Source organism: Buteo buteo, chromosome 6 (assembly GCF_964188355.1).
Source record: "Buteo buteo chromosome 6, bButBut1.hap1.1, whole genome shotgun sequence".
Taxonomy (NCBI): domain Eukaryota; kingdom Metazoa; phylum Chordata; class Aves; order Accipitriformes; family Accipitridae; genus Buteo; species Buteo buteo.
Window position 1 is genome coordinate 14,711,348 of NC_134176.1, and position 22,487 is coordinate 14,733,834.

Below are 22,487 nucleotides of genomic sequence, written 5' to 3' on the forward strand. Positions count from 1 at the left end.
CTTATTTTATTTTTTTTTTTCTATCAAACTTAACTGCAGCTCTAGGTAGTGCTGCAGTGAACTTCTTGGTGGTCATGTGAATGTGAAAAGCTGGGTGGTTTTTTTTTTTTAATGATTAAATATATTATTATTTTCTGAACTATTGTTTGGGAAGATCCGTATTTTATCATCCAAGCTTGGTGTTGCTTCCATAAGGAAATGTGGTCCTGTGATGCAGTCAAATTCTCTAATACCATAAGTATTAACTTTCTTAAAATGTTTAAGCAGTCATTTTTTATTTTTATTTAAAAAAAAAACACACAACAAAACAAACAACCAAACCCACACATGCACTTGGTGGCAATTCTTTAGTACTTTTGGGATTTTTGTACAGACTTCTTGTGGTTACCTTCTAAAGCTGTTAGGTGAACATGCTCACTTTTTAAAGCTGTAAGTCAAGGTGGGAATATTTTACAGCTCATTAAAATATTATTTGTGTGTGATGCTGAAACAGGTTCAAAGTCTGACAACACAACTGCTCTTTGATAGCAGTATTAGAGGAGGGAGATGGATCATTTACACCCCTCACTGCCACTTTTGGCATGATTCTTTTTGCCAAGCCAGCTGATACACTATATTTGGAAATGTGGCTGTGTTGTGTGTTACCAAGCTTATTCATCATTGCTGTCAGCGTACTCTCTCTTTGCAGAATGCTTTCAGGAATTTTCAACAACATTCACTTGAAAGGAAACATGGCATAGTACTTAAGAAATATTCACCAGAAGACAACCAGAAAAGCAAACTCGCAAAAAAAAAAGCCCAAACCATTTTTCCACTGAAATGTGTATTGCTGCTTCTTCACATATTTATGAAGTCTGCAGTTCATCTCAGTCCTGAAGGATTTTTTTGTTTTGTTTTTCTCTGCATGTGCAGCTATATTTTATATTGTTTCTTCTATTGTCATGCATGTACTGGCAAACAGCCTGTCCTTTCATTGCTGTGTTGAGAAGCAGGCTCATACTTTTTCTCTCTAAACAATAGTTTTAGTCACTTGCAAAAAAAAAGGTGCTTAATATCTGAAATTTTATTTCACATTTTAAAAATACTGTTTTTTCTGACATTACAAATCTTTTTGGAATTTCAGGGATTTCAGTAGAATTGAAATCTAACTCTAAAATCTGTTTCATGAACTGTAATTTTATTAATGTGATTTTAATTACAAAGAGTAGTTTCATAAAGGAACTACACTTATTTTCTCTGTATTGTGTCTCGTTATCAGTATAACTCATCATTTGCTGGTTAAATATGACAGAAAGCATTGCTCAACTAAACTGTTTTCTGCCAAGTGTGAAATCATATTATATGTGTGTGTTAGTTTTCAGAAATTTTGAAAAAAGTTTCATAATCTATTTTTATATTATATATAATACGTGATTTTTTTTTTTTAATGCTACACAGCTCCACTGGGTTGGTGTTTAGAAAATGTTTTCTAGAAAGCTATGTATAACAGCAATTCCTTTCAAATTATGGCTTTTACTAAACAATACAGCTGTCAGACACATTAGTTTTTAAATAGTTATATCTGTTTCATGTAACTGAGCAGTGAATGGAGATATGTAGGAAGTAGATACCTATTTTTCTGATTGGGAGTTGGATAAAAAAGTAGTTTTGATCAAGATAGATGATTCCTTAAAAGGAAATACTTCCATAAAAAGGTATCTCAACATACCCGTCCACTAGTTTTGCTTTTTTGTGTGAGAGACACTTGCTGATTTAATCATGCATGCAGCATATTTTCTCTATAGAAATTCTGATGACTAAGAAGCAATAGTTTAAACAAGATACATGCATCAAAGGAGAGAGTGAAGATAATTACAGAGCTTATTTCACATTCACATACTGGTAGCATCCTACTGAAAAAAATGCATTTCTGATCACAGTGCCATCAGTCTAATGAGTTGTGTTCACTGAACTTGTTTTTTTCCTATGGTATGTTTGCTGCCTGCTATCTGAGCAGTAGGAGATGAGGCAGATCTTGTATTAGCCTTGAACTTCTTACTTGTGTAGAACAGATTTCAGCTAGAGGGGTTTTTTTTTGTCTCTAAAACAATATTCACCTATGATAGTAATGCAAATACTAAGCTTTGTTGAAATTTTTCTTTTCATCATATTTGGGAAGCTGAAGTTCACGTACTCTAAAATCAGCTTTATCTTTAGACATAACTCTTGGCAATGCTTTCAGTGCAAGAAATAGGTTCTCACTACTAACATGTTTCATATGGGCAAAAATTCAAAATTTAGTGCTGTGTACCATATTCATACAGCCTCATGTTTTGGTGTGTCATTGTTCTGATTGCATGGTGGCACTTTTCATGTCTCCATGTATAATATGTGCATAGTTCTCTTTGGGTTTTTTCTTCTCATAAAATCTACCAACGAATGTTTATATTCCAAGCAGATCCTTCCTCTAAATACAACTTAAAAAAAGAAAAAAAAAGAAAAGCAAAGAAAAGCCTGCAGTATTTTGGTAGTTGTGTATACAGAACATTTACTTAGACTGCTTTTCCTCAATTTATTGGTCAATAAACCTACTTTGTTCTTAGAAATGAGAAATCAAAATCCTTCAAAATAATTTCAGTTTTTCAACTTATTTATCCTAATATATACGAGCATCTTGATTGATATAAACTATATGTCATCATAAGTTATAACTTGTAACATGGAATATGCTATGCGAGTGCTTTAATTTTCTGATGATTCTAAAGATGCAGGGGATTGTGCTTAGAGGGAATGTAGAAAACCATTTATATGAATCAACAGAGAACTGCATTGCTCTTGCCCTGAAGATTTTGGGCTCTGTCCCCTAACCTGCTGTTGGATCAATTAGACCCACCTAACTTGATTTCTCTTAAGAAAGAAGGGTCTAAAATAAATGTAACAGGATGGCATATGGGAGAGGGGAACACTCAAGTGAATAGGTGATGTGTAGATAAAGTCTTTGTGAAGGTGGCCTCCTGTACCAAGAGCTCTGTTTATCTTTTTACAGGTATGAGAAAATTAGTAGGAAAAAGAAAAAAAAGGAAAAATTTGGAAGACCATGAAAATAAACTTTTCTAAGTTATTTTTTTGTTGGTATTGTTCTTCTATGTCTTTGTCTTACACTGTATTATGGCAGGTTGGCCATTTATATTGATACTATTTCCAATTTGTACTATTATAAATTCAACATGGATCTCATAATGAGCGTTACTCCCTGCTTCATATGAGCTGAAAAATGTTATAAAAACTTGTCTCAAATGTAATTGCTTGTGGTAGTGCAATGTCTTTCAAGAGGATGTCCAGTGTTAATTTACAAACTTCAAGGGATGTGACCAGCCAGTGTGATTCCCACACTGAATCTGTGGGGTCTCTCCTTACCAGCCTGCACATCAGGGCTTTTAATGGTGGAAACTGTATTGGGAAAGTAAGTTATGCAACTCAAGAGGGACTGATAAAATTAAGCAGTGCAGATGCATTGTTTGAGCCTCTGATATCCATTAGAGAGCGCTGAAATTGGGGGTGAGGGGGAGGGAATATATGCCCCAGGACTTTACAGTCTCCATATACTTAGGGACAGTCTTGTTCCTTGCACTGTGTTTAGTGTCAGAAGATGAAAGAATTTGGTTTGTTTACCTTCCTTTTTGAAAACACCTTATAGTTTTGCCTTAGATCCCCCCCCCCCTTTTGTTACAAGGTGGTGTCTTTTCAGTCAGTTTTGAGCTCCTTTAATTTTGACTTAGTAAGTTAACAATGTTAACCTTAACTTGCTTCCTGATCATTCAAAGTTACTATTTAAAATAAGCCTTTGGCTTGGCAGTTTCTTGTTCGCTCTAATCTTAAAGGAAAGTGAAAGCAGCCAGATTATGTACCTCTCCCAATAGATGTTTTTTTAACCTATAGCATTTGTATTTAAACGATCTGCCATATACAGTTACTTAACATATGGATTGCAATTGTTTCAGCCTTGGTCAGTGTGGAGAAGCAGCTTTTCAGCTGCTGGTTGATACTTTCCAGTATTAATACCAGCTGCCAAAGAACAAAACTTTTTGATAGAGTATGAGAGGAAACATTTCATTTTGGGTAAGCTAGCTACACTGACCAAGGATAAAAGGATCCCTTTTATATATACAGAGTGCTCAGAACATCTGGAATCCAAAGTACTACTTCTGTACAGTGATTTTTAACATATTTATGGATTTTACTATGTAGTGTGTGATAACTAAAGGCTGCTATGGCTGAAGTGATCTTGATGACTCAGGCAGTTGAAGTCTTTCAGATATCCAAAGTTACCTGAATGTGTCTGACTCCCCTCTCACTGTGAAGTAACTTGACATAGAATCTTCTATACTGTACAGGAAGATATTATATACCATATAGACTACATAGGCTGCCCATATAGAAGTGAAAATATCAGTTGCAGTAACATGTAGAGTCGTAGAAAAATGTAGATTGGAAGGGACCTTTGGAGATCGAGAGCCTCAATTTTCTGCTTTTTCAAAGTTAAATCAGGTTGCTTAGGGCCCTGCCGAGTCAAATTTTTAAATTCTCCAAGGTTGCTTGGAGACGCTGTTAAATCTCCATTCTGTTCCAGCACTCAACCACCCTCATGGTGAGGAGTTTCCTTATATCTATTTGGAATTTCCTTTGCAGCATTTTGTGACTGTTGTCTGTTGACCTTTTGCTGTGCTTGCCTGAGAAGAATCTGCCTCCACCCTTTGTATAACTCCCCATTGCATAGGTGAAGGCAGTACAGGGCTGCTTTTCTTCTCCAGGCTGAACAAACCCAACTCCCTCATCATGTCTTTCATTTCATGTGTCAGCCTTTTCACTGTTTTAATGACTGCCTTCTGGACATGCTCCAGTTTGCCAGTACCTTCTGTGCTGCATGGTCCAAAACCGTACAGTACTCTAAATGTGGCCTCACCAGTGCCAAGCAGAAGGGAATAATTATTTCCCTTGACCTGCTGTTTATGCTCTTGCTTATGCAGCTCAAACTACAGTTAGTTTTCATTGCTTTAAGGGTGCATGCTAGCTTATGTTCAACTTGCTGTCTGCTAGCATCTCCAATGCCTTTTCTGCAGAGCTGCTGCCTGTCCAGTCTGCAGCTGTAATGCTGGATAGGGATTTTTTCCTTCCCAAATGCAGGACGCTTTACATTTGTCTTTGTTTAACTTTATAAAGTTCCTGTTGGCCAATTCGTCCAGTTTGTTGAGGTCCGACTGAATGGTGGCCCTGCCCTCCAACATGTTGGCTGCTTTCCCCATTTTGTATCATCTGTAAATTTGCTGAGGTGCTTTCTGTCCTAGCATCCAAATCTGATGAAGACGTTAACCAGTATTGACCACCGTGGAATACTGCTTTTAACCAGCTGGCAGTTAGGCTTAAAATTATTGACCACAACTCTTTGAACCTCATGGTGCAGGGAGTTTTTTTGTCCACCCACTCAGTCTATATCTCCTCAGTTTGACACCCAGGATGATATGGAAGACAGTATTAAAAGCCTTGATTAAGTCAAAGCAACTGGCAACCACTGATTCTCCCTGGCCCACAAAACCGCTTATTTCTTCAGAAGGCAGTCAGTTTGGTTGTACACGGTTTGCCTTTAGGAGTCTCTCTTGTCTGATCCCAGTCACATTCATGTCCATTGTACCTGGAAATAGCTTCTCTTTTGGATTTGCTCTATGTTTTGTACAGCGCATGAGGTGAGATGGACCATTACCTAGTTCCCTGGATCCTTTATCCCCTCCTGCCCCCACTTTCCTTTTCTGGTGGGTTTGGTTTATTTGTAAGTTACCTGTTTCCTGTCATAGGCAATCACCGTGGCTTTTCAAAGATGAGATGCAGCAGCCTTCCAGTGACATCAGCTAGCTTTCTTCAGTACCTTGGATGTTTCCCATCTGGTCCTGCATACTTGTGTAGGTCCAGCTTACCTAAATAGTCTTTAACTTGATTCTCCCCTCCCTCAAGCTTTGCTACTAGATGCAGAAACCTGGGAAGCCTGATAGCACAGCTTGCTGGTAAAGACCATGCCCAAGGTGTTGGGTACCTCAACTTTTTCTGTGCCTTTCATCACTAGGTTGCTTCCTGATTCCGCAGCTGAATTACACTTTCTCCAGTCTGTCTTTTGCTGATGGTGTACCTGTAGAAGCGTTTCTTCTTGCCTTTCACAGCCGTGTTCAATTTCAACTCCAGACAAGCTTTGGCCTCCCTGGTTCAGCCTCTGCTTGCCCAGACAGTGCATCTGTGTTCTCTTCTGGTTGCCTGTCTCCGCTTCCACTTTACATATGTTTCTGTTTTGTTTGAGCTCATTCAGTGAGGAGTCCCATGTACAGTCAGGTGGCCTCCTGCTGTGCCCGCTGATTTTCTTGCATGTTGGGAAGCCTTGTTTTTGTGCTCTGAGAAGAGAGTTCAGGAAGATGACTGGCTGTTGTGGGCTCCTTTTGCAGCTTCCTAGGGCAATCTGCTTACCATTCCCTGAGCAAGCCCCAGCTCTACTGATGTGAGTCCAGGGTCTTTAGTCTGCTTCTTTTTTTCCTTTCCTGCTTCAAGATCTCACACTACCATTTCATGATTGCCGCATCCAAGGCTGCTGTTGGCTGTCATATATATGAGCGGTTCTTCCTTATTCATGAGAACCAGATCCTGCACAAGCCTGTTCAGTGCCAGCATCAAAATTTGCTCCCAGCGCGTGCTAGAACGTCCCTGGCTATTTCACACCCTGCTATGCTGCCCTTGCAGTAGATGTTGTGTGATTGAAGTCCTCCATGAGAACAAGGGGCTCTGAATATTGGAAAGCCAGCCTAGGATGTTGTTCTGTTTTTTGTGGTAACTGAAAATAAGTTTTCCTTAACTGGTTGTCTTGAACCACAAGAAGCTGCTGCAAAGATATACATATGATATTTTGATTTTATTTTGAAATAGAATACTTAATTTTCGATTAATTTTGAATTACCACTTTAGTGCAGTCACAAATACTAATTCAGCTGATGTCCACAGTGCAGCTCATGAGATAAAGTAACCTAGTTTTGTATAGCCTGGATACATTGGTATCCATAATATTTGTTCACAACTAATGAATTTGCTAGTGATCTAAATGATTTATTTCTTTTTCTCTATATAATTTCTAGATTCTAATTATCCTAAGGTAATTATATGCGTAACTACATGAAATACTGCTTCAGATTGCACTGTATGGTTGCCTTGTGTTCAGTCTGTGCAAATAATACTTATACATATATATGTGCCAGAAACAACTCCTCATCCTCTTTTTTTTTTTTTTTTCAAGTGACTAATAAGAGATGATCTTGTCCACTCATCATTATTGTATTTTGTTTCTTAGTAATTGGTGACAGTTTGCTTCTTAATCTGTTTTAGTTGGAAGATGGGGAAGAAGAGCCGAGTAAAAACTCAGAAGTCAGGTACAGGAGCCACAGCAACAGTATCTCCAAAGGAAATGTTGAACCTAATTAGTGAGTTATTGCAAAGTAAGTTTCAGTTTTATGCCTCTCTGAGAAAAGGGATGGTGTGGAGACCACTCAAAAACATTCTCTTGTTCTCTTAGTAAAGCCAGTGATTTCTATTAATTTCCTGTAAGTGGCCAAGCTTGCTACTTCAGCTTGCTTAAGATAGTAGTATGTGTCTCAGAGTATGTATCTGTTAGTATATACCATTATTGGCTTATTTATGTGTGTATATATTGGAAATACCATATTTCTGGCAGCTTTTGGCTTTACATCTCAACACAAATATAAATACTGGTGTACTCTAGGTAATATGACATTGCAGCTTTGTCAAAAATGTTTTCCTTGTAAACCTCAAGAATTACACTGTTTCTGTTTAACATTTAAGTAGTACTTTGAACTGATATAAGAGTAATTAACTGTGGAAAGCAGCAATACAACTCAGTTCAACTGCACTGATATTTTTGTCTTTCCAATAAAAATGCGGTTGTTTTTGTTGTTTGGAAACTTTTTTGTAGTGCTTAGTTCTTATATACAGACCAGAGATTGTTTCACTTGTTGAGGAACTTTGAACTTGTCCATTATTTCTAGTAAATATGAAGAGCAGAGCATGATTTCATATGATAGTGCTAAAATACTGTTCACTGTTGCTACTGTCATTAGTAACTGTGCTGAGCTACACTTCTTGAAACCCAAGTCCAGATTTTCATATCCTGGACACACCCAAATGTTGCCTCAGAAAAAGTAGACTTTTTCTTTAGCATTGCTTGCAAAGAGGAGACAAGGAGTTGGCAGACCAGTTTGATGCTTATGCTACAATTGGCCTCTGCTTTGCTACCAAAAATAAAATGTAGATCTAATTTTCTAAGCAAAGACAAGTATCAGCTGTTCTTTTTGTCAGGCTTCCATATTTTATTCAACACAAAGATTTTTCAAATCGGTTGAGCAAAGTAATCTTCAGCTGTCCACTTGGGTTTATGCAGCTTAGATCAAGAAATCCACACACTGGCATTTAGAATATTGTCAGAGACACTGTGGATATAATCTAAAGCTAAAGCTTGGCGAAGTGTTCCTTTGCTTGTCCTTCCAGTATGCATGCATCTATGAAAACACTATTGACTAGGCAGGTCAAATGTATGTACCAGCAAATTTCTCAATTACTTAAGGTAAGCTCTGCACTATAATATCTGCTTTCATTACAGCAAAAATGATGGCAAGCAGGCTAATGTAAACAGAGTGCTTTGCTTGGATTATGGAAAACAGACTTCTTTTTTTTTGTCTTATCTGAGACACTATCTACTTAACAGTCTGGTTGTTTACCTTTTTTTTTTCTTCCTAGCTTTTTAAACATTTGATATTTCTTATATCTGAAAGAATATTAAAAAAATAAAATGAGGTAAGTTATGCTGTAAAAATGTCAAAAGTCTCTACTAATTGCATGTCAAAGAATGGGATGTTTATAACAGTAGAGATTACAGTGTTCACCGTGTAAACATGTTTGAAGGACAAGTAGTACTAAGGTTCAGTTAAAATTACTGTTAAACTGTGACCTTTTCTCTGATGTTAAAAAAATACGTATAAATAAAATTTATTTTAAAAAAATTTTCATTTGGCATTTTTATTTCCAGAATGCAGCAGCCCTACCCCAGGTCCTGGTAAGGAGTGGGAAGAATATGTACAGATCCGTTCACTTGTTGAGAAAATTCGCAAAAAGCAAAAAGGTAAATGTGAAAGACTGTAAGATAAGGGTGGCTCAGAATATTGATTTGCCTAAAGAATTGTCTGTTGACAGCTAAAAGTAATATTGTTGTTGTTGTTGTGTAAATATTATGCAGTCCTATTATTTTGGGACAAAAATCTTAATTCTCTGGCATGCAGTTGCTTTTTACGCTTGCAAGTGTTTCTGGAATATTCTGGTGGGCATAACCACTGGCATTAACCATTTTAATACTTATAATTCTGAGTGTATATCACAGACAAGTGATCCTGTGATAATTCTGTCTGATAAGTAGAAAAAAGAGCGTGAGATTGTCATCACAATTGGAAGGACTAGAAGTAAAAATCCTTTGAGAATGATGGGTCTTTTTGATTCCTGATTGCATAGTCTGTCCCTCTGCCTCTATAAATCTGAACATTTCAAATTTAATTTTATAACTATTTTTATTTTAACCTGAACATTTTACTGAACATGGAAACAGTTTCAGCAATTCAACATCATGACATTAAATTATGATAAAAATGTATAAAATCACAAAATAAATACATCAGCTAATAAATCTATCTGCTATTAGTCAAGAATATAATTAAAGAAATGCTTATGGTACCACAGTTAATATGGAGTTTTAATGGTAATTTTCCTAAGTTTAAGGTATGCTTATTTTTCAGATTAGAACAGTTTTCTTCCAGTATGTTCTGCAACAACTCACCATTGTTGATACTTTATTTTCATATTCGTTTTGTTTTTATTTGGAGGTATGCTCTAAAAAGTGCTTGTAATTTTAGTAAAATTAACCTCTTTTATGACTGTTGTATTTTAGTTTTTAACATTGGAATGAATAGATTTGGGCTGAAGAAGTCCTGAAACAATTCTTTCCTCTCTCATATTTATACCATGACAGCAAAAAAGCCAGACTGCATTTAACATTGAGCTTGACTGGTTCATGTACTTGAAAAAGCAGAAGACTGTACTTAGAGGCTTGAAATGTCCTTTTTGCACCTGTTTTTAATAATTTTGACTGATGCATGAGAACCATACTTCATGAAAGGACTTTTAAACCTCTGAACAGCAGTTATTGGCAGAGGGCATATAGAAGAATAAATGATACTGTTTTAGTGACTGCATCCTGTAGCTCTGTAGAGGTGAACTTGATTCATTGTTTTGCTGTCCTGTGACTTCTATAAGTGTATGGTACGTGTTCTGTTTTTTATAATGTAATATGTGTGTTATGGTAAAACATAATTCAGGTTAACAAGAACAGAGTTAGTGTTGGGGTTGGGCTGTTCACTATCTTTCTTCTGCACCAGAAAGATTGAAACATTCATGGGGGGAAATAGCTGCTGTGGTAGAATTAGTATAACAGTATTATGTTAATAGGACTTTTTTTTTTTCCTTGAAAGATGCAAAACCTACTAACCACAGCACTGTTGACATACAAATGGCTTTTAATGTAACATTTTTACATACATAGGGAGTATGAATGTTATGGTGTCTTTCAAAACTATTTTTTAATGGAACGTGGTAATTTATACTACACAGTTTTTTAGCTTAATAAAGGCTTTAAACAATTAGCAAAGGAAGTATAAATTGCTCTTGGGAACTCTAAGATGTACAAATGAATATGTATTGCCTAAAGTGTCATACTTTGTGCTTTACTTGAATAGAACACTGGGTTGCAGAATGTGAACTAAAATGATCTTGATTATAGAAAACTCTTAATTTGAAAACTGAGTATTTTCACTTTCTAAAACTTTTTCTTGTTTGACTCACTAGTAAAATTTTAAATAAAGCTAATTCGTCAATATAGGTTTTCATCAGTATAGCTATGTTTTGTTCAGTATAGAAATAAATTGTTCCCCAGTAGTGCTTGTAATTTAAAGGAGCTGCTCTTCTCTTTGATTTGGAAAAATGTGGGAAGTATTGGACAACATCATATATGAGGAACAGAGGTAGAATTTCAGAGATGTTTACAGAATGGTTCCAAATGCAAGCTGGATGTTAAAAGCTTCCAGTAGCCTTATACAGTAGTCAGTGCTGGAAATCAAAAGAGCGAAGTCCTGGACAGTATAAACACTTATCAAGTTTTGTAGAAGCTATGCAACTCGTCTTACTAGATTTGTGAGGCCTTAGTTCTGAAAATATTCTGCAGAAAGTAGCACACTGAAGGGAGTATGAAATAAAGGAAAATGCCAGCTTTAAAAAAAAAAAAAAAGCCAAAACACTGTACACCACATTCTCATTGCATTTAAAAAATACTTTATCGAGTTTTCATATTCTATCGTCAAAGACTATAGCTTCAGATGATACTGGCACTTATGTTAGCTCTAGATTTGTTTGGTTCTGGGGCTTGAAATGCATGATTTGCAGTGGGAGGGAATATTTCGAATACCCTAATGCTACTTTCCTAAAATCCTTTTAATCTAAAGATCTGTTTATCACCTGTGCTTAACCAAAATACCTTTGGATGTAAGCAACTTGCTGATGACATGTTGTCACTCATAAAATGGCCTGAGCATTTCAGGGGGTTTTGGACACTTCTAACATGATCTGACACTAGAGTTTGGGTTGAAGAGAACACAGAGGCAAAGAGGTACAAAAGGAGCTGGCTGAGTATAGCTGGGAGCTATAATGGATAGGTTCAAATCAGATGTCGGTAAAGGGGGAAGCTGAGAAAATGAATGATGTTTGCGATTTCACTGGAGGACCACATGCCTGTTGGTGAAGAAAAGTGTAAAAATTTGGACGAGCTCTGTGGTGTGAGGAAGATGATCAGTCCTTAGTTATTTTAGTAGATCCGTATACTACAGGAAAAACCTAACTGCCTTGTATGTGAGAGAAGGAGCTTGAGATCTGCTTATCATCATTTCCAGTGCTGAACTAATGAAACTGCAGCTTGCCTCTCAGATTCCTCCTTGTGTCTGTATTAATATGTTGTGGTGATTGCATTTATCATCGATATTAAGCTGGGAAACATTTTTGCTGAGCTTATTTAAAAGGGAAAGAGGAGGGAAGCTTCATATTTCATCACAGCTCAGTTTAGGTGGTTACGTTTTTAAGATGACTGGTAAGCCAATTTGGCAGAATATTTAGGTTGGTGAAAATTGGGTATGACATTTGTATGCTATTGAGTAACACTTAACAAAGACCAGTTATGACTCAGCTACTTCAAAGCAGAACTGCTGTGGGATAGCAGATAGCTTTTTACATGTGATTTTATATTGAACTTCTTTATCTTTCTAGATCCTCTTACTTCGGCATTTGTTTTTTAATAAATTGTATATATAGGTTTGTCTGTTGTCTTTGATGGAAAAAGAGATGACTATTTCCCTGAATTGATAAAGTGGGCAACTGAAAATGGAGCATCCACAGAGGGTTTTGAAATAGCTAACTTTGAAGAGGAGGGGTTTGGTTTGAAAGCAACAAGAGAGATAAAGGTGAGCATGTGAACATTTGACTTAGGTTAGAAAATCGTGTTTTGAATGTAGCTGCAGAGCTCTGGAACACTCACCACCTTCCCTTCCCCCTTTTGACTGCTTATGAAACTGCTGTTCTGAAATGCTCTCAACTCTGCATACTTGATTAATAAAATTATTGATAAAATTGAGTATTATTTTTTATGACTGTTGGGTAGTACTACGAATTTTTAATTGATCATTTTTTTCTCTATGTTGCCTATACTGTTTACCTAATCACCAGAGTACTCCACCCCATTGATGTATCCCTCTCTTCCATGTTTTCGAACTACTTAGTCTCTTCTTTCATGTCCCTTCTTTTAAAGCGCGGGTCTTTTTGCCTCAGAAAGAGGTATTTGCAATACTTTTTCAGTGAAAATGGAAAAAACAAAATTACCTGATAACTGTAAAGAATATCTTTTGATCATCAGGTAAAGAATATAGACACACAGTTATCTAACTGTTAAGAGGCAATTTTAAATGCTTAGCTTTTTCCATTCCCATTTAACAGATGGGAAACAGCTTTGAAGAACAATCAGCTGTTGTAGAAGGAATATTAGAAAATGAGCATATTGTATTCATTTTAGAGTTTCAGTAGCACATAGTTAATAAGACTAGCACTACTGGTTGATAAAAATCCTGAACAGTTCTTCTAAAGTAAGAATGGGCAATGTGAAAAAACCTCTACTAGGAGAAAATATTTGATCATGTAATTATTAGCAATATAATGTATCTGGTAGCTTTGAGGCTGTGTGGGCAATTTACATGTCAGCAGTTCCAAACTGAAGCACTTTATTTTGTAATCTAAGTGTCTTTCTTTTAAGCTTTGTGTAATGCAGATTGGAACATTTGGTTACCACAATATGAAACATAGCATGTTTGTTTAATTTGCAGTGGAAGAAAAGGAAGAATTTTGATTCAGAATAATTTTGAGTTAAATAAAAAAAAAATGAAAACAACCTGTAATTTAAAGGCAATGTATATTTGAGACACTTGGCATATATAAATGCTAACTGACCCTCTATGCATTTTTTCCTTTCTGCAGGCTGAAGAGTTGTTTCTGTGGGTTCCTAGAAAACTGTTGATGACAGTTGAGTCAGCTAAAAATTCAGTATTAGGTAAGAGTTTAAGTAAGTTTTTAAGCAAGAAGTTGATATGTATGGGATCATTCAGTAGGAGACTTTCTTTTTATTAGCTGATCACCTTTATTACAGGACTTGCTTGTCATGCTGACCATCAGGTTTGGAATACCTACAAGCTTGAAGTGTCAGTGGAAAGAATTTAATTTTCCTCTTTGTTTCTGGCTGAGCACACTAGATAACTTCCAGAAGTGTGTGTGTTAATTTGAACACATATCATGTAGCTTTTATAACACTTGGAGATAAAATATTCTGAGGTACTGAGAGTATTCTAGTTTCTTCATGTCTTCGGTCATGCAATTGTACATGAGGTGTTTACTGTGTCAAATAACTTGCAGCATAATACAATGTGGGCAGCTAAGTATTTTAGAAACCTAAAAAGTGCCTTTTGGGGGGGGGGGGGGGAATTCTTACACATTGTCTTATCATGTTCATTTAAAGTAAATCTGGGATGATATTTTCCATGGACAATTAATTTAGTGCCTCACCTTTCTGGGTTAATTCAGGATCCCTGTATTCCCAAGATCGAATTCTTCAAGCCATGGGCAATATAACATTGGCATTCCATCTTCTTTGTGAGCGAGCCAACCCCAACTCTTTCTGGCTGCCCTACATCCAGACACTCCCCAGTGAATATGATACTCCTCTCTATTTTGAAGAAGATGAAGTGCAGTATCTTCAGTCAACTCAGGCCATACATGATGTTTTTAGCCAATATAAAAATACAGCTCGACAGTATGCCTATTTCTACAAAGTTATTCAGGTAAGCATCTTAAATGTAGTATATAGTATATGCTGGTCTCATTATGATTATTGAGAAAGGTGTGAAAACAGTGATGCTAAATAATAGAGCAAGTGTATTGCTCTTAAAGGCTTGAATCATTAAAGGAATTTCCTGCTGTTTTTTGAACTGCAGTTAAAATTTTGCAGCTCAGTAGGCTTATGAATATATATGAATGTATTTAGTTTGTTGAGAGGAGTGATTACTGCCCTTTTTTTGGCATTGGGTGAGGCTTCATCTGGAATACTGCACAATTTTGGGCCCACCAGTACAAGAGGCATGTTGACAAACTGGAATGAGATCAGAGGAGGGCTATTAAGATGTCTTTTGCTTCAGCCCTTTATCCATACAAGGAGAGACTGAGGGAGCTGGATTTGTTTATTTGGGGAAAAGGAGATAAGGGATGATCCAATTATTGCTTTCAACTTGCTACTGGTACCAGACTCCAGAAGTTTGCCTGTGGGAAGTTGGGCTAGGTGACCTGCAGAGATCTACAACCTATGCCTCTATGTGAAAAATGTGTAGTTTGCAGTAAACAAAGTAAAATCATAATTGTTAATTGACATAGAATAAAACCATTGCATATGTTGTACTTCCAATGACCATGGATTAACTGTTGTTTTCTATTTTATCTAACATAATTATTTTGATTGCTTTCAAATACAAAGATAAACCGATCTGGTAACACTTTGAGTATGGGGAGGCTTGAGATGGATGAACTTTTCATCATGTTCTGAAGTAATGATTTAAATTTCTAAGTTTCTAAGATAGAACTGTTACTCTGACTGATGTCTAGACATAATTGACGTTGTAAGTGAATGGTGATATGTTATTGTCAAGGTAGTGCTCAATGTCCAAACATACAAAGCTTTTTGTGGCGCAATCTGTGTAAAAAGCATATGACTGTGTACTGAATTTCCACAGTTGTGTGATCTAGAGGCATTTTTTTGGCAGTAGGAGAGGTCAGAAGACATAAAGAAATTCTGTTCTCCTTTAACGTTATCAGAGTTCCAAAGCTTTTCTATTGACTGTTTTAAGTCAACAAAAGTTAAATTATTTTGTGTAGCTGTTTGATGTTTGAAGAACTTCATGTGTTTCAAACATAGTGTCAATTTACCAAGTATAAGGATTGGAGGGTTACATTTTGAAAACCAAAGTAATTGAAAATAGTGGGTGAAAACCAAATAAGATGCACTTAATTTTGAGACAAGGAGTAGGGTAGGAACAATGGCTTTAATATCAGGAAGGAGCAAAATTCTTCCTTCAGGAAATGATAGTTTAGCCAACTCTTTTCTTGCCAGGTACTGTTCTAGGCTGCCAGTCCACACTTGACCTTCCAGCTTTAAACTTTTTTCTCAATGTATACTGCCTGAGCAAACAGAACTCCTAAATTATATTTCTTTAGAATATCTTTTTACCCCTAAATTGTTCTACTGTTTTTAAAGAGTTATTAGCAGAATATTGTGTAACATGATCCAATTCTCCCAACTGCTATTCATGCTCTTGCAGTACTTAGATAGCTAAACTATCACTGTGACTAGTTCCATCATTTTCATGGACTAATACTGCACTAGTAGTATAATGCGAGCGGTTATGTGGTCACAACATTAATTAAAAAAACCCGTGAAATACAGTTTTACAGAGAAATGAGATCTCAAATCAAACCCTGGATTTGACTGCCATGTGTCCAGTATTTCAGAACCGCTTCTCAGTGATTGATGAATACCTGTAGACTGATATCAAAGTGATGCAAGCACAGCTGAAGAATGTATATAAAATGCAGTGGTATAACATCAGTTGAAGCATGAGATATCTATTATGTGAAAAGCTGCTTAAATGTTTGACAAAACATTTTTTGTTTATGAAAGTTTTTCATGTGGCACATAATCTGCTTAAGCATGGCAAATACATGCTATTTCTCTTGTGCCTTAAAGCTAATCAAAGATCATTTGTTATAGCATTTAAGCTAATGTGGTCAAAGTAATGTCTCACTAAAAAGTTACTAAAAAAAGTAATGTCTCACTATATATTCTGCATTAAAGTCCATGCTGTTGACTGTTGAGAGTAAGAAAAGCTACAGTTTGAGCAAAGAAAATAATGTACATGAGATCACTTTAGGGGGAGACTGTCTTTAGAACCCTAGTGGTGGTGATGTTCTTGCTGTACATGGTAACAAGCCTTTAATACTCTGCACTGTTCTATTTTCTGTTTTACATTTGCAATTCTATGGAAGCTGATGTAGCAGCTCATGGAGGAAGACTTCTGAGTCTGATATTGTTGAGACTGATTCAGTTCAGTTTGATCTGCAGCAATGGGAAACCTTTGTGGAAATAGTGTTTAAATAAATGGCTATCTTCAATTTGAGCTTTATATTAGTATATCCAAGAAAATGTTTAGAACTATACTGTTGCCTTTTGTATGAACTGTTAAAATGTAGGTTCTGGTCACTTGTGGTCAGAAATCTAGACCAGAATTTTATGTTCTGGTATAATATAGCTGTTGTTTCATGTTGAATGTGAGCATGAAGGGAGATCAGGTAGGAATCATTTGCTTTATTTACTTGTTCTTTGGAGAATGAGTGGTAACAAATACTAGGTAAATTTTAGGTGTGTTCTGGTTGTCTGGTGTCATGCTTCAGCACTGCCATGTAACCACAATTTCAGCTGAAGGTTTCTTTACTACTATGCAGTAAATGTCACATTAGGAAGATACATAATTTCAGCTGGCTCCAGGATTGCCAAGTCAATGTACTGGGTACCTATTATTAATGCTTTTGGTGAAAACTCATGGAAAAGTTTTAAAACTTTTTGATTTCTGTTTCTGCTGTCAAAAATAAGAACCTGTAATTTATGAAATGCTGGAGAAAAAAAGTTCATAGTGAAAAAAAAAAAAGCCTCTTTCTTCCCTAAAATGAAGTACCATTTTTCATTATTCAGAAATGCTGAAATTAATTTTAGTATCATCTTGCATGCACTCATATCATTTTATGAACAAAGTTGACCCACAAAATACTAGTGCTAAGGATAATTCATGAGCATATGGGAACGGGAAGAAGAGGTGGGGAGAGAAAAATTTGTCATATAAAAGAAAAAAAAGAAACTAAAACCACTTTCCTGTTAAAGGCAGTGTACTCTGCAAGTTTTATGAAAGTCAGTGTTAGATTTTTGTATACCATCATTTCATTCAGTACTACTTCTGCTTTAGCATAAGGGTTTTAATGAAAGCTGTCCTGTGTGACCAGGATTTTGATACTGCTTCAGATATGCAGACTAATATTTTTTAAAATTTACAAACACACTTTTTGTAATACAAAAATCTTATAACTATATTTACTTTCTTGATAGCTATTCTACTGCAGAAAGTAAAACTAGTAGCATCTTGAAATAAAAAGTGGTTTGATGTTATTTGAAGACACTGAAAAAGGGAATATTTTGTGCAGGCAAAGTATTTAATTCCTTTGCAGCATTTTTAGTCTGCAAAATGTTTCTAATGGCCAGGGGAATAAAAGAGTTAACAAATAATTTCTTCAAATGCTTCATTTTCTTTCCAAATAGGATCGCTAGACTGTTATTAAAATAATTTGGCTTCTGATAGGTGTGCAGCTTTAAACATTGTTTGACAAGTGCTGGTCTGTTTTATTTCCCTAGCTTCTCCTTAAGGGTGGCTTTCACAGAACACTGCAGTTCTAACCCTTTCTCCAAGTGCTTAGTCTGGATACACATGAAGAATGGGCAGATTTATGAATTTCACAGCTGTTGCAAGCTTAACTATAGTCTGGTTTGATAAGCAGAAACAGGTGGGATGTTAAGTAGACAAAAATAAACCCTTGAGCATGTTAGCCAGGCTCTATAAACCCCACTGACACCTTTCTAAACATATGTAATTTGATAACTAAAAAATAGAAGTTCTTACAGATGTACTTTAGAGGCATATTTGACCTCTGCATTGCTATCAAAATACAGCAAATGGTCAAAAGACTACTTTCTTCACAGCAGACTTATAGCTTGCAAGATGTTTTTGTAGTTTGTTCCAAAGAGAAATTTTGTAAACTGCAAAGTTGCCCTGGAAGGTATGTGTGTGACTTCCATTAACATTTATGGGCATTGCATGCCTACTGAGGGGTGAACAGATCCCAAATACTTATGGCTTAATATTAAATTTTTTTTGTATACTGAAATGTGGTATAATAGGCACAAGAGGGAGCCATATAGTTTACAGACATTCAAAGTAAGATTATATTCCTAAAGTAATACAACCAAGTTTGAACCTTTTTTAAAAGAATATGCAGTGGTCTTTGTGTTTGACTTTCAGTTTGCATCTGCGTGCCAGTTTGTAGTCTACTACAGAGAAGTTCTTGTCTTGATATCTTGTTTTGATTTACAAAGAGTGCTCTTAGAGAAGGTGGAAGTGCCCAAACTCTATTTACATTTTGGACACTGTGGGTCTGAAGCGGTGTTGTATCTCTTCCCCAGGCTGTTATTACCTGCCTTACTAAAAGACAATTTTGTGATAATTTTAGTTAACTTTTAAAATCTTTGAAGTGGTAAGTCTGAAACCAGCAGAGCCCGTCAGCTAGCCATAACTTTTGCCATGGTAGCCAGCTGTATGCATTCAGTGGCACTGTATGTGTAAGTAGTATCTGTATGTAGCTGCCTCTCATGTGCTAGAAAAAGGATCAGTTTTGCAGGACTGTCCAGGATGGCAGTTTGTAATCTCTGGATTACTGGGGGACTGCAGATTTTTCTGAAGTGCACCAGCAAGCTAGCTGTTTGTAAAAAAACCAACCAAACAAACAAAAAAACCCAATATGGGTGACATTGTAGTAGGCATCTGCTGTAGGCTGCCTGATCAGGAGGAAGGAGTAGATGAAGCCTTCTACAGACAGCTAGAAATAGCTTCACATTTGCAGGCCCTGGTCCTCATGGGGGATTTCAACCATCCTGATACCTGTTAAAGGGACAACACAGCAGGGTGTAAGCAATCCAGGAGGTTTGTGGAGAGCATCAATGACAACTTACTGACCCAAGCAATAGAGGATCATGACGATTGGGAGTGGTGCCTGAGTTACTGGAGGAAAGCAAATGCCACTCCTATTCTCAGGAAGGGCAGGGAGGAGGACTTGGGGAACTACAAGGCTGTCAGCCTCACTTCAATCCCTGGGAAGGTGCCATCCACTGGGACCTTGACAGGCTGGAGAAATGGGCTGATAGTTGATGAAGCTTAACAAGAAGTGCAAGGTCCTGCAACTGGGGTGGAATAATCCCATGAATATGTTGGGGACCAAGCTGAACATGAGCCAGTAATGTGCCCTTGTAGCAAAAAAGGGCTAATGGCATCCTGGGTGGCATTAGGAGTGTTGCCAGCAGGTTGAAGGAAGTGCTCCTTCCCCTCTACTCAGCACTGGTGAGACCACACCCAGAGTAAGGTGTCCAGTGCTGGGCTCCCCAGTACAAGAGATCGGCAAGTAAGGATTTTAGAATTAAACCAAATGGAGGAAGCAAAGTCACCTCTTTAAGTAACATTTTAGCAAGTAAATTTAATTTTCTTTGACTCTGTTTTATGTTTCTTTGCTAAGTGAATGAGCAAATACTTGCAAATGCTTTCTTTGCCTTCTGCCAAGCTACTGTTACTCGAGAAGTCAGAGCTGCCCCATGAATCGCACTTTTTTTTTTTTTTTTTAATAGAATCTATTTGGTAGAAGTCATTAATACTTTTAGATAGTATCTGTAGTCTGTTTTGTATCCAGCGTTCCTCAGGAACACTCTCATACCAGTTTTCTGACCAGTGTGTATTGACATCTGGACAGTGCTTGTGAAAGTGTTATTGTAGTCCCATTGTGAATACAATCCTTGCAGTAATCTATCCAAAGATGTTTTGATCTGTTTGTGTGCACTGTTGGACAGAAAACTTAATTTCCTGGAGGCTGTAATCCCTTTTGATCAGATACTAAATTTGATTTATTATTCATATAAAATTTGACTAATTGATTTAGCGTGAATGAAATTCTAAAATCCAGTTATTAGCTGTTGGGCACTGGAATATAATTTTAGATAGGACGTTTTAACACATTAAGTTCTAGATCTCAAAATAATATTATAGCATCTTTAAAATCTGGTATCACATTTGACTCTTCAATATTGGGTATATTAGGTGAGATTTCACATCTCTAGCTTAATTTTGACACCAATTTTTGAAGTTGTGATGATACTTTCAATATGACTTATGCCTCTCATGTTATTTTTCTGTACTGTTTCTAATCTATCCTATTCTAATAAGCATATGATTTTCCAGGTCAGCATGAAGTAGAACGTCTGGTATCTCTCTCTACTTGGCTTTAAGATACCACCAATTAACTTTCATGTGCTAAATAATGTTTGAGTTGAATGCAGACAAGTATACTGCCTTTTAATGCATTCTAAACTATTCAAACGTTTGGAAGTTGTTTATTATTTTTAAGTTGATGTAATAGATAATATTTTAATGCTTCTAAAGAGTTCAACCAATATGCAGTCAAAAGCAAATGTGTTTGGAAGCAGAATACAGTTTTGATCATGTACCAGGTAGGTTCTTAGGGTTCTCAGTTTTCCTCCCTACTTGATACTATACTCATTGGCATGCTAATCAAATAGCTTTTTTCAGAAGCGATGGCAGCGGCACTGTAAAAAATGGGTGGAAGAAACATGGCACAGTTGTAAACCCTATAAAATCTTTCCTTTTTGTTTACTTATTTGCTATACATGTCACCTTAAGGAGAGATTTAAAATTCCATTGAGTGGGCAGTTACAAAAGTAAAATAGTGTTGCTATTTAATTTGCTTTGTCTGAATTTCAATGCCTGAGTTGTTCTACTTGGTCAATAGTAAATCAATAGGCAGTTAATAATGGAATATATTTATGCCTTTCTGTGTTTTTCCTCTCTGTGAAGGCCAAAATATTGTATTAATCTGTTTTGCTGGCAGCAAACTGAAGATTGACTGTATGCTTGTACTGTACCGCTTAGTCTATTTATTGTAAGGTGGTTTAGACTTTGCAAACATGCACCAAATTCCTGATTTTTGTGTTGCTTTTGGTATATCCCACCCCCAGCTATGATGACAATAACGGCAGATCCCGGGGCTTCATTGGGCCATTCCTGTGGCTGCCCCTCTCCATCGCAGAAGCAGCTACAGGCTTCGGCTGGATTGCGTCTGTCCGTCTCAGACAAATGAAGAGCTCAAGTCCTTGCGTGGGTAGGAGGTCTGCTGCCTTCTTCCCCCGTTCCTTCCTTGCCTTCCACAGGAACACTGCGACAGCTCTGGGCTTTGAGCCAGCCGGACACAGGAGGAGGTGTTTGGCTGTTCGGGCAGCATTTGCTCCTCAAACAGCTGTTCCCTATCTCCTCCAAGGAAAAGGTGGCAGGCCATATGGAGGCATCCTGTGGTCCAGATTCAGCCGATGGGCGCTGTTGGACCGTGCTGGCCTAGATCGAAATACAGGCACATCATACTTGGTGTCTGCTATTTCTTACAGTCAAAATGTTTTAAAGTTGGAGGACAGACAGAATAAAACATACCTTTCATTTTGGATATAGATGTTATCTTTCTCTGGACGTTCATTGTTAAGATCTCCTAATCAGTAGGTTTTAATTTATTTTATATTCTGAATGGTTTGGATTCTGTTATACTAGCCTAAACCCCATCTTTCCTCTAGAGAAGCAGAAATGTACTTCAAAGCATATATGCCAGTGCTAAACAAAATTTGTTTCTGCACAGTTTAAACCACATTTGGGAGGAATAATGTGTTCTCTTGTTAGTATTATGGGCTTTTAAGGCATTTTTTTTGAAGATGGGGTTCTCAACCACTCTCCTGGTTGAGAATGCAGATAAGCATCCATTTTTACAGCCAATAGAGTGGAGAGGGTTTTCTGTTTGCTTTTCTGTTA

General features: G+C 36.7%; 1 protein-coding gene across 2 annotated transcripts in view; it reads left to right on the forward strand.

Annotated features, from left to right (window-relative positions):
• Positions 1-22,487, forward strand: part of SETD3 (SET domain containing 3, actin N3(tau)-histidine methyltransferase) — a 64,403-nt gene that overhangs the window by 19,049 nt on the left and 22,867 nt on the right. Inside the window, exons 1-6 of one of the 2 annotated variants that reach the window (XM_075029861.1) lie at positions 5,915-5,933; positions 7,393-7,502; positions 9,107-9,199; positions 12,481-12,629; positions 13,693-13,765; positions 14,293-14,549. In XM_075029861.1, the coding sequence (XP_074885962.1) occupies positions 7,400-7,502; positions 9,107-9,199; positions 12,481-12,629; positions 13,693-13,765; positions 14,293-14,549 (675 nt within the window). In that variant the 5' untranslated portion in view covers positions 5,915-5,933; positions 7,393-7,399. Of the gene's footprint in view, positions 1-5,914; positions 5,934-7,392; positions 7,503-9,106; positions 9,200-12,480; positions 12,630-13,692; positions 13,766-14,292; positions 14,550-22,487 lie in introns of those variants that run through there. The other variant, XM_075029862.1, reaches the window with a different exon arrangement.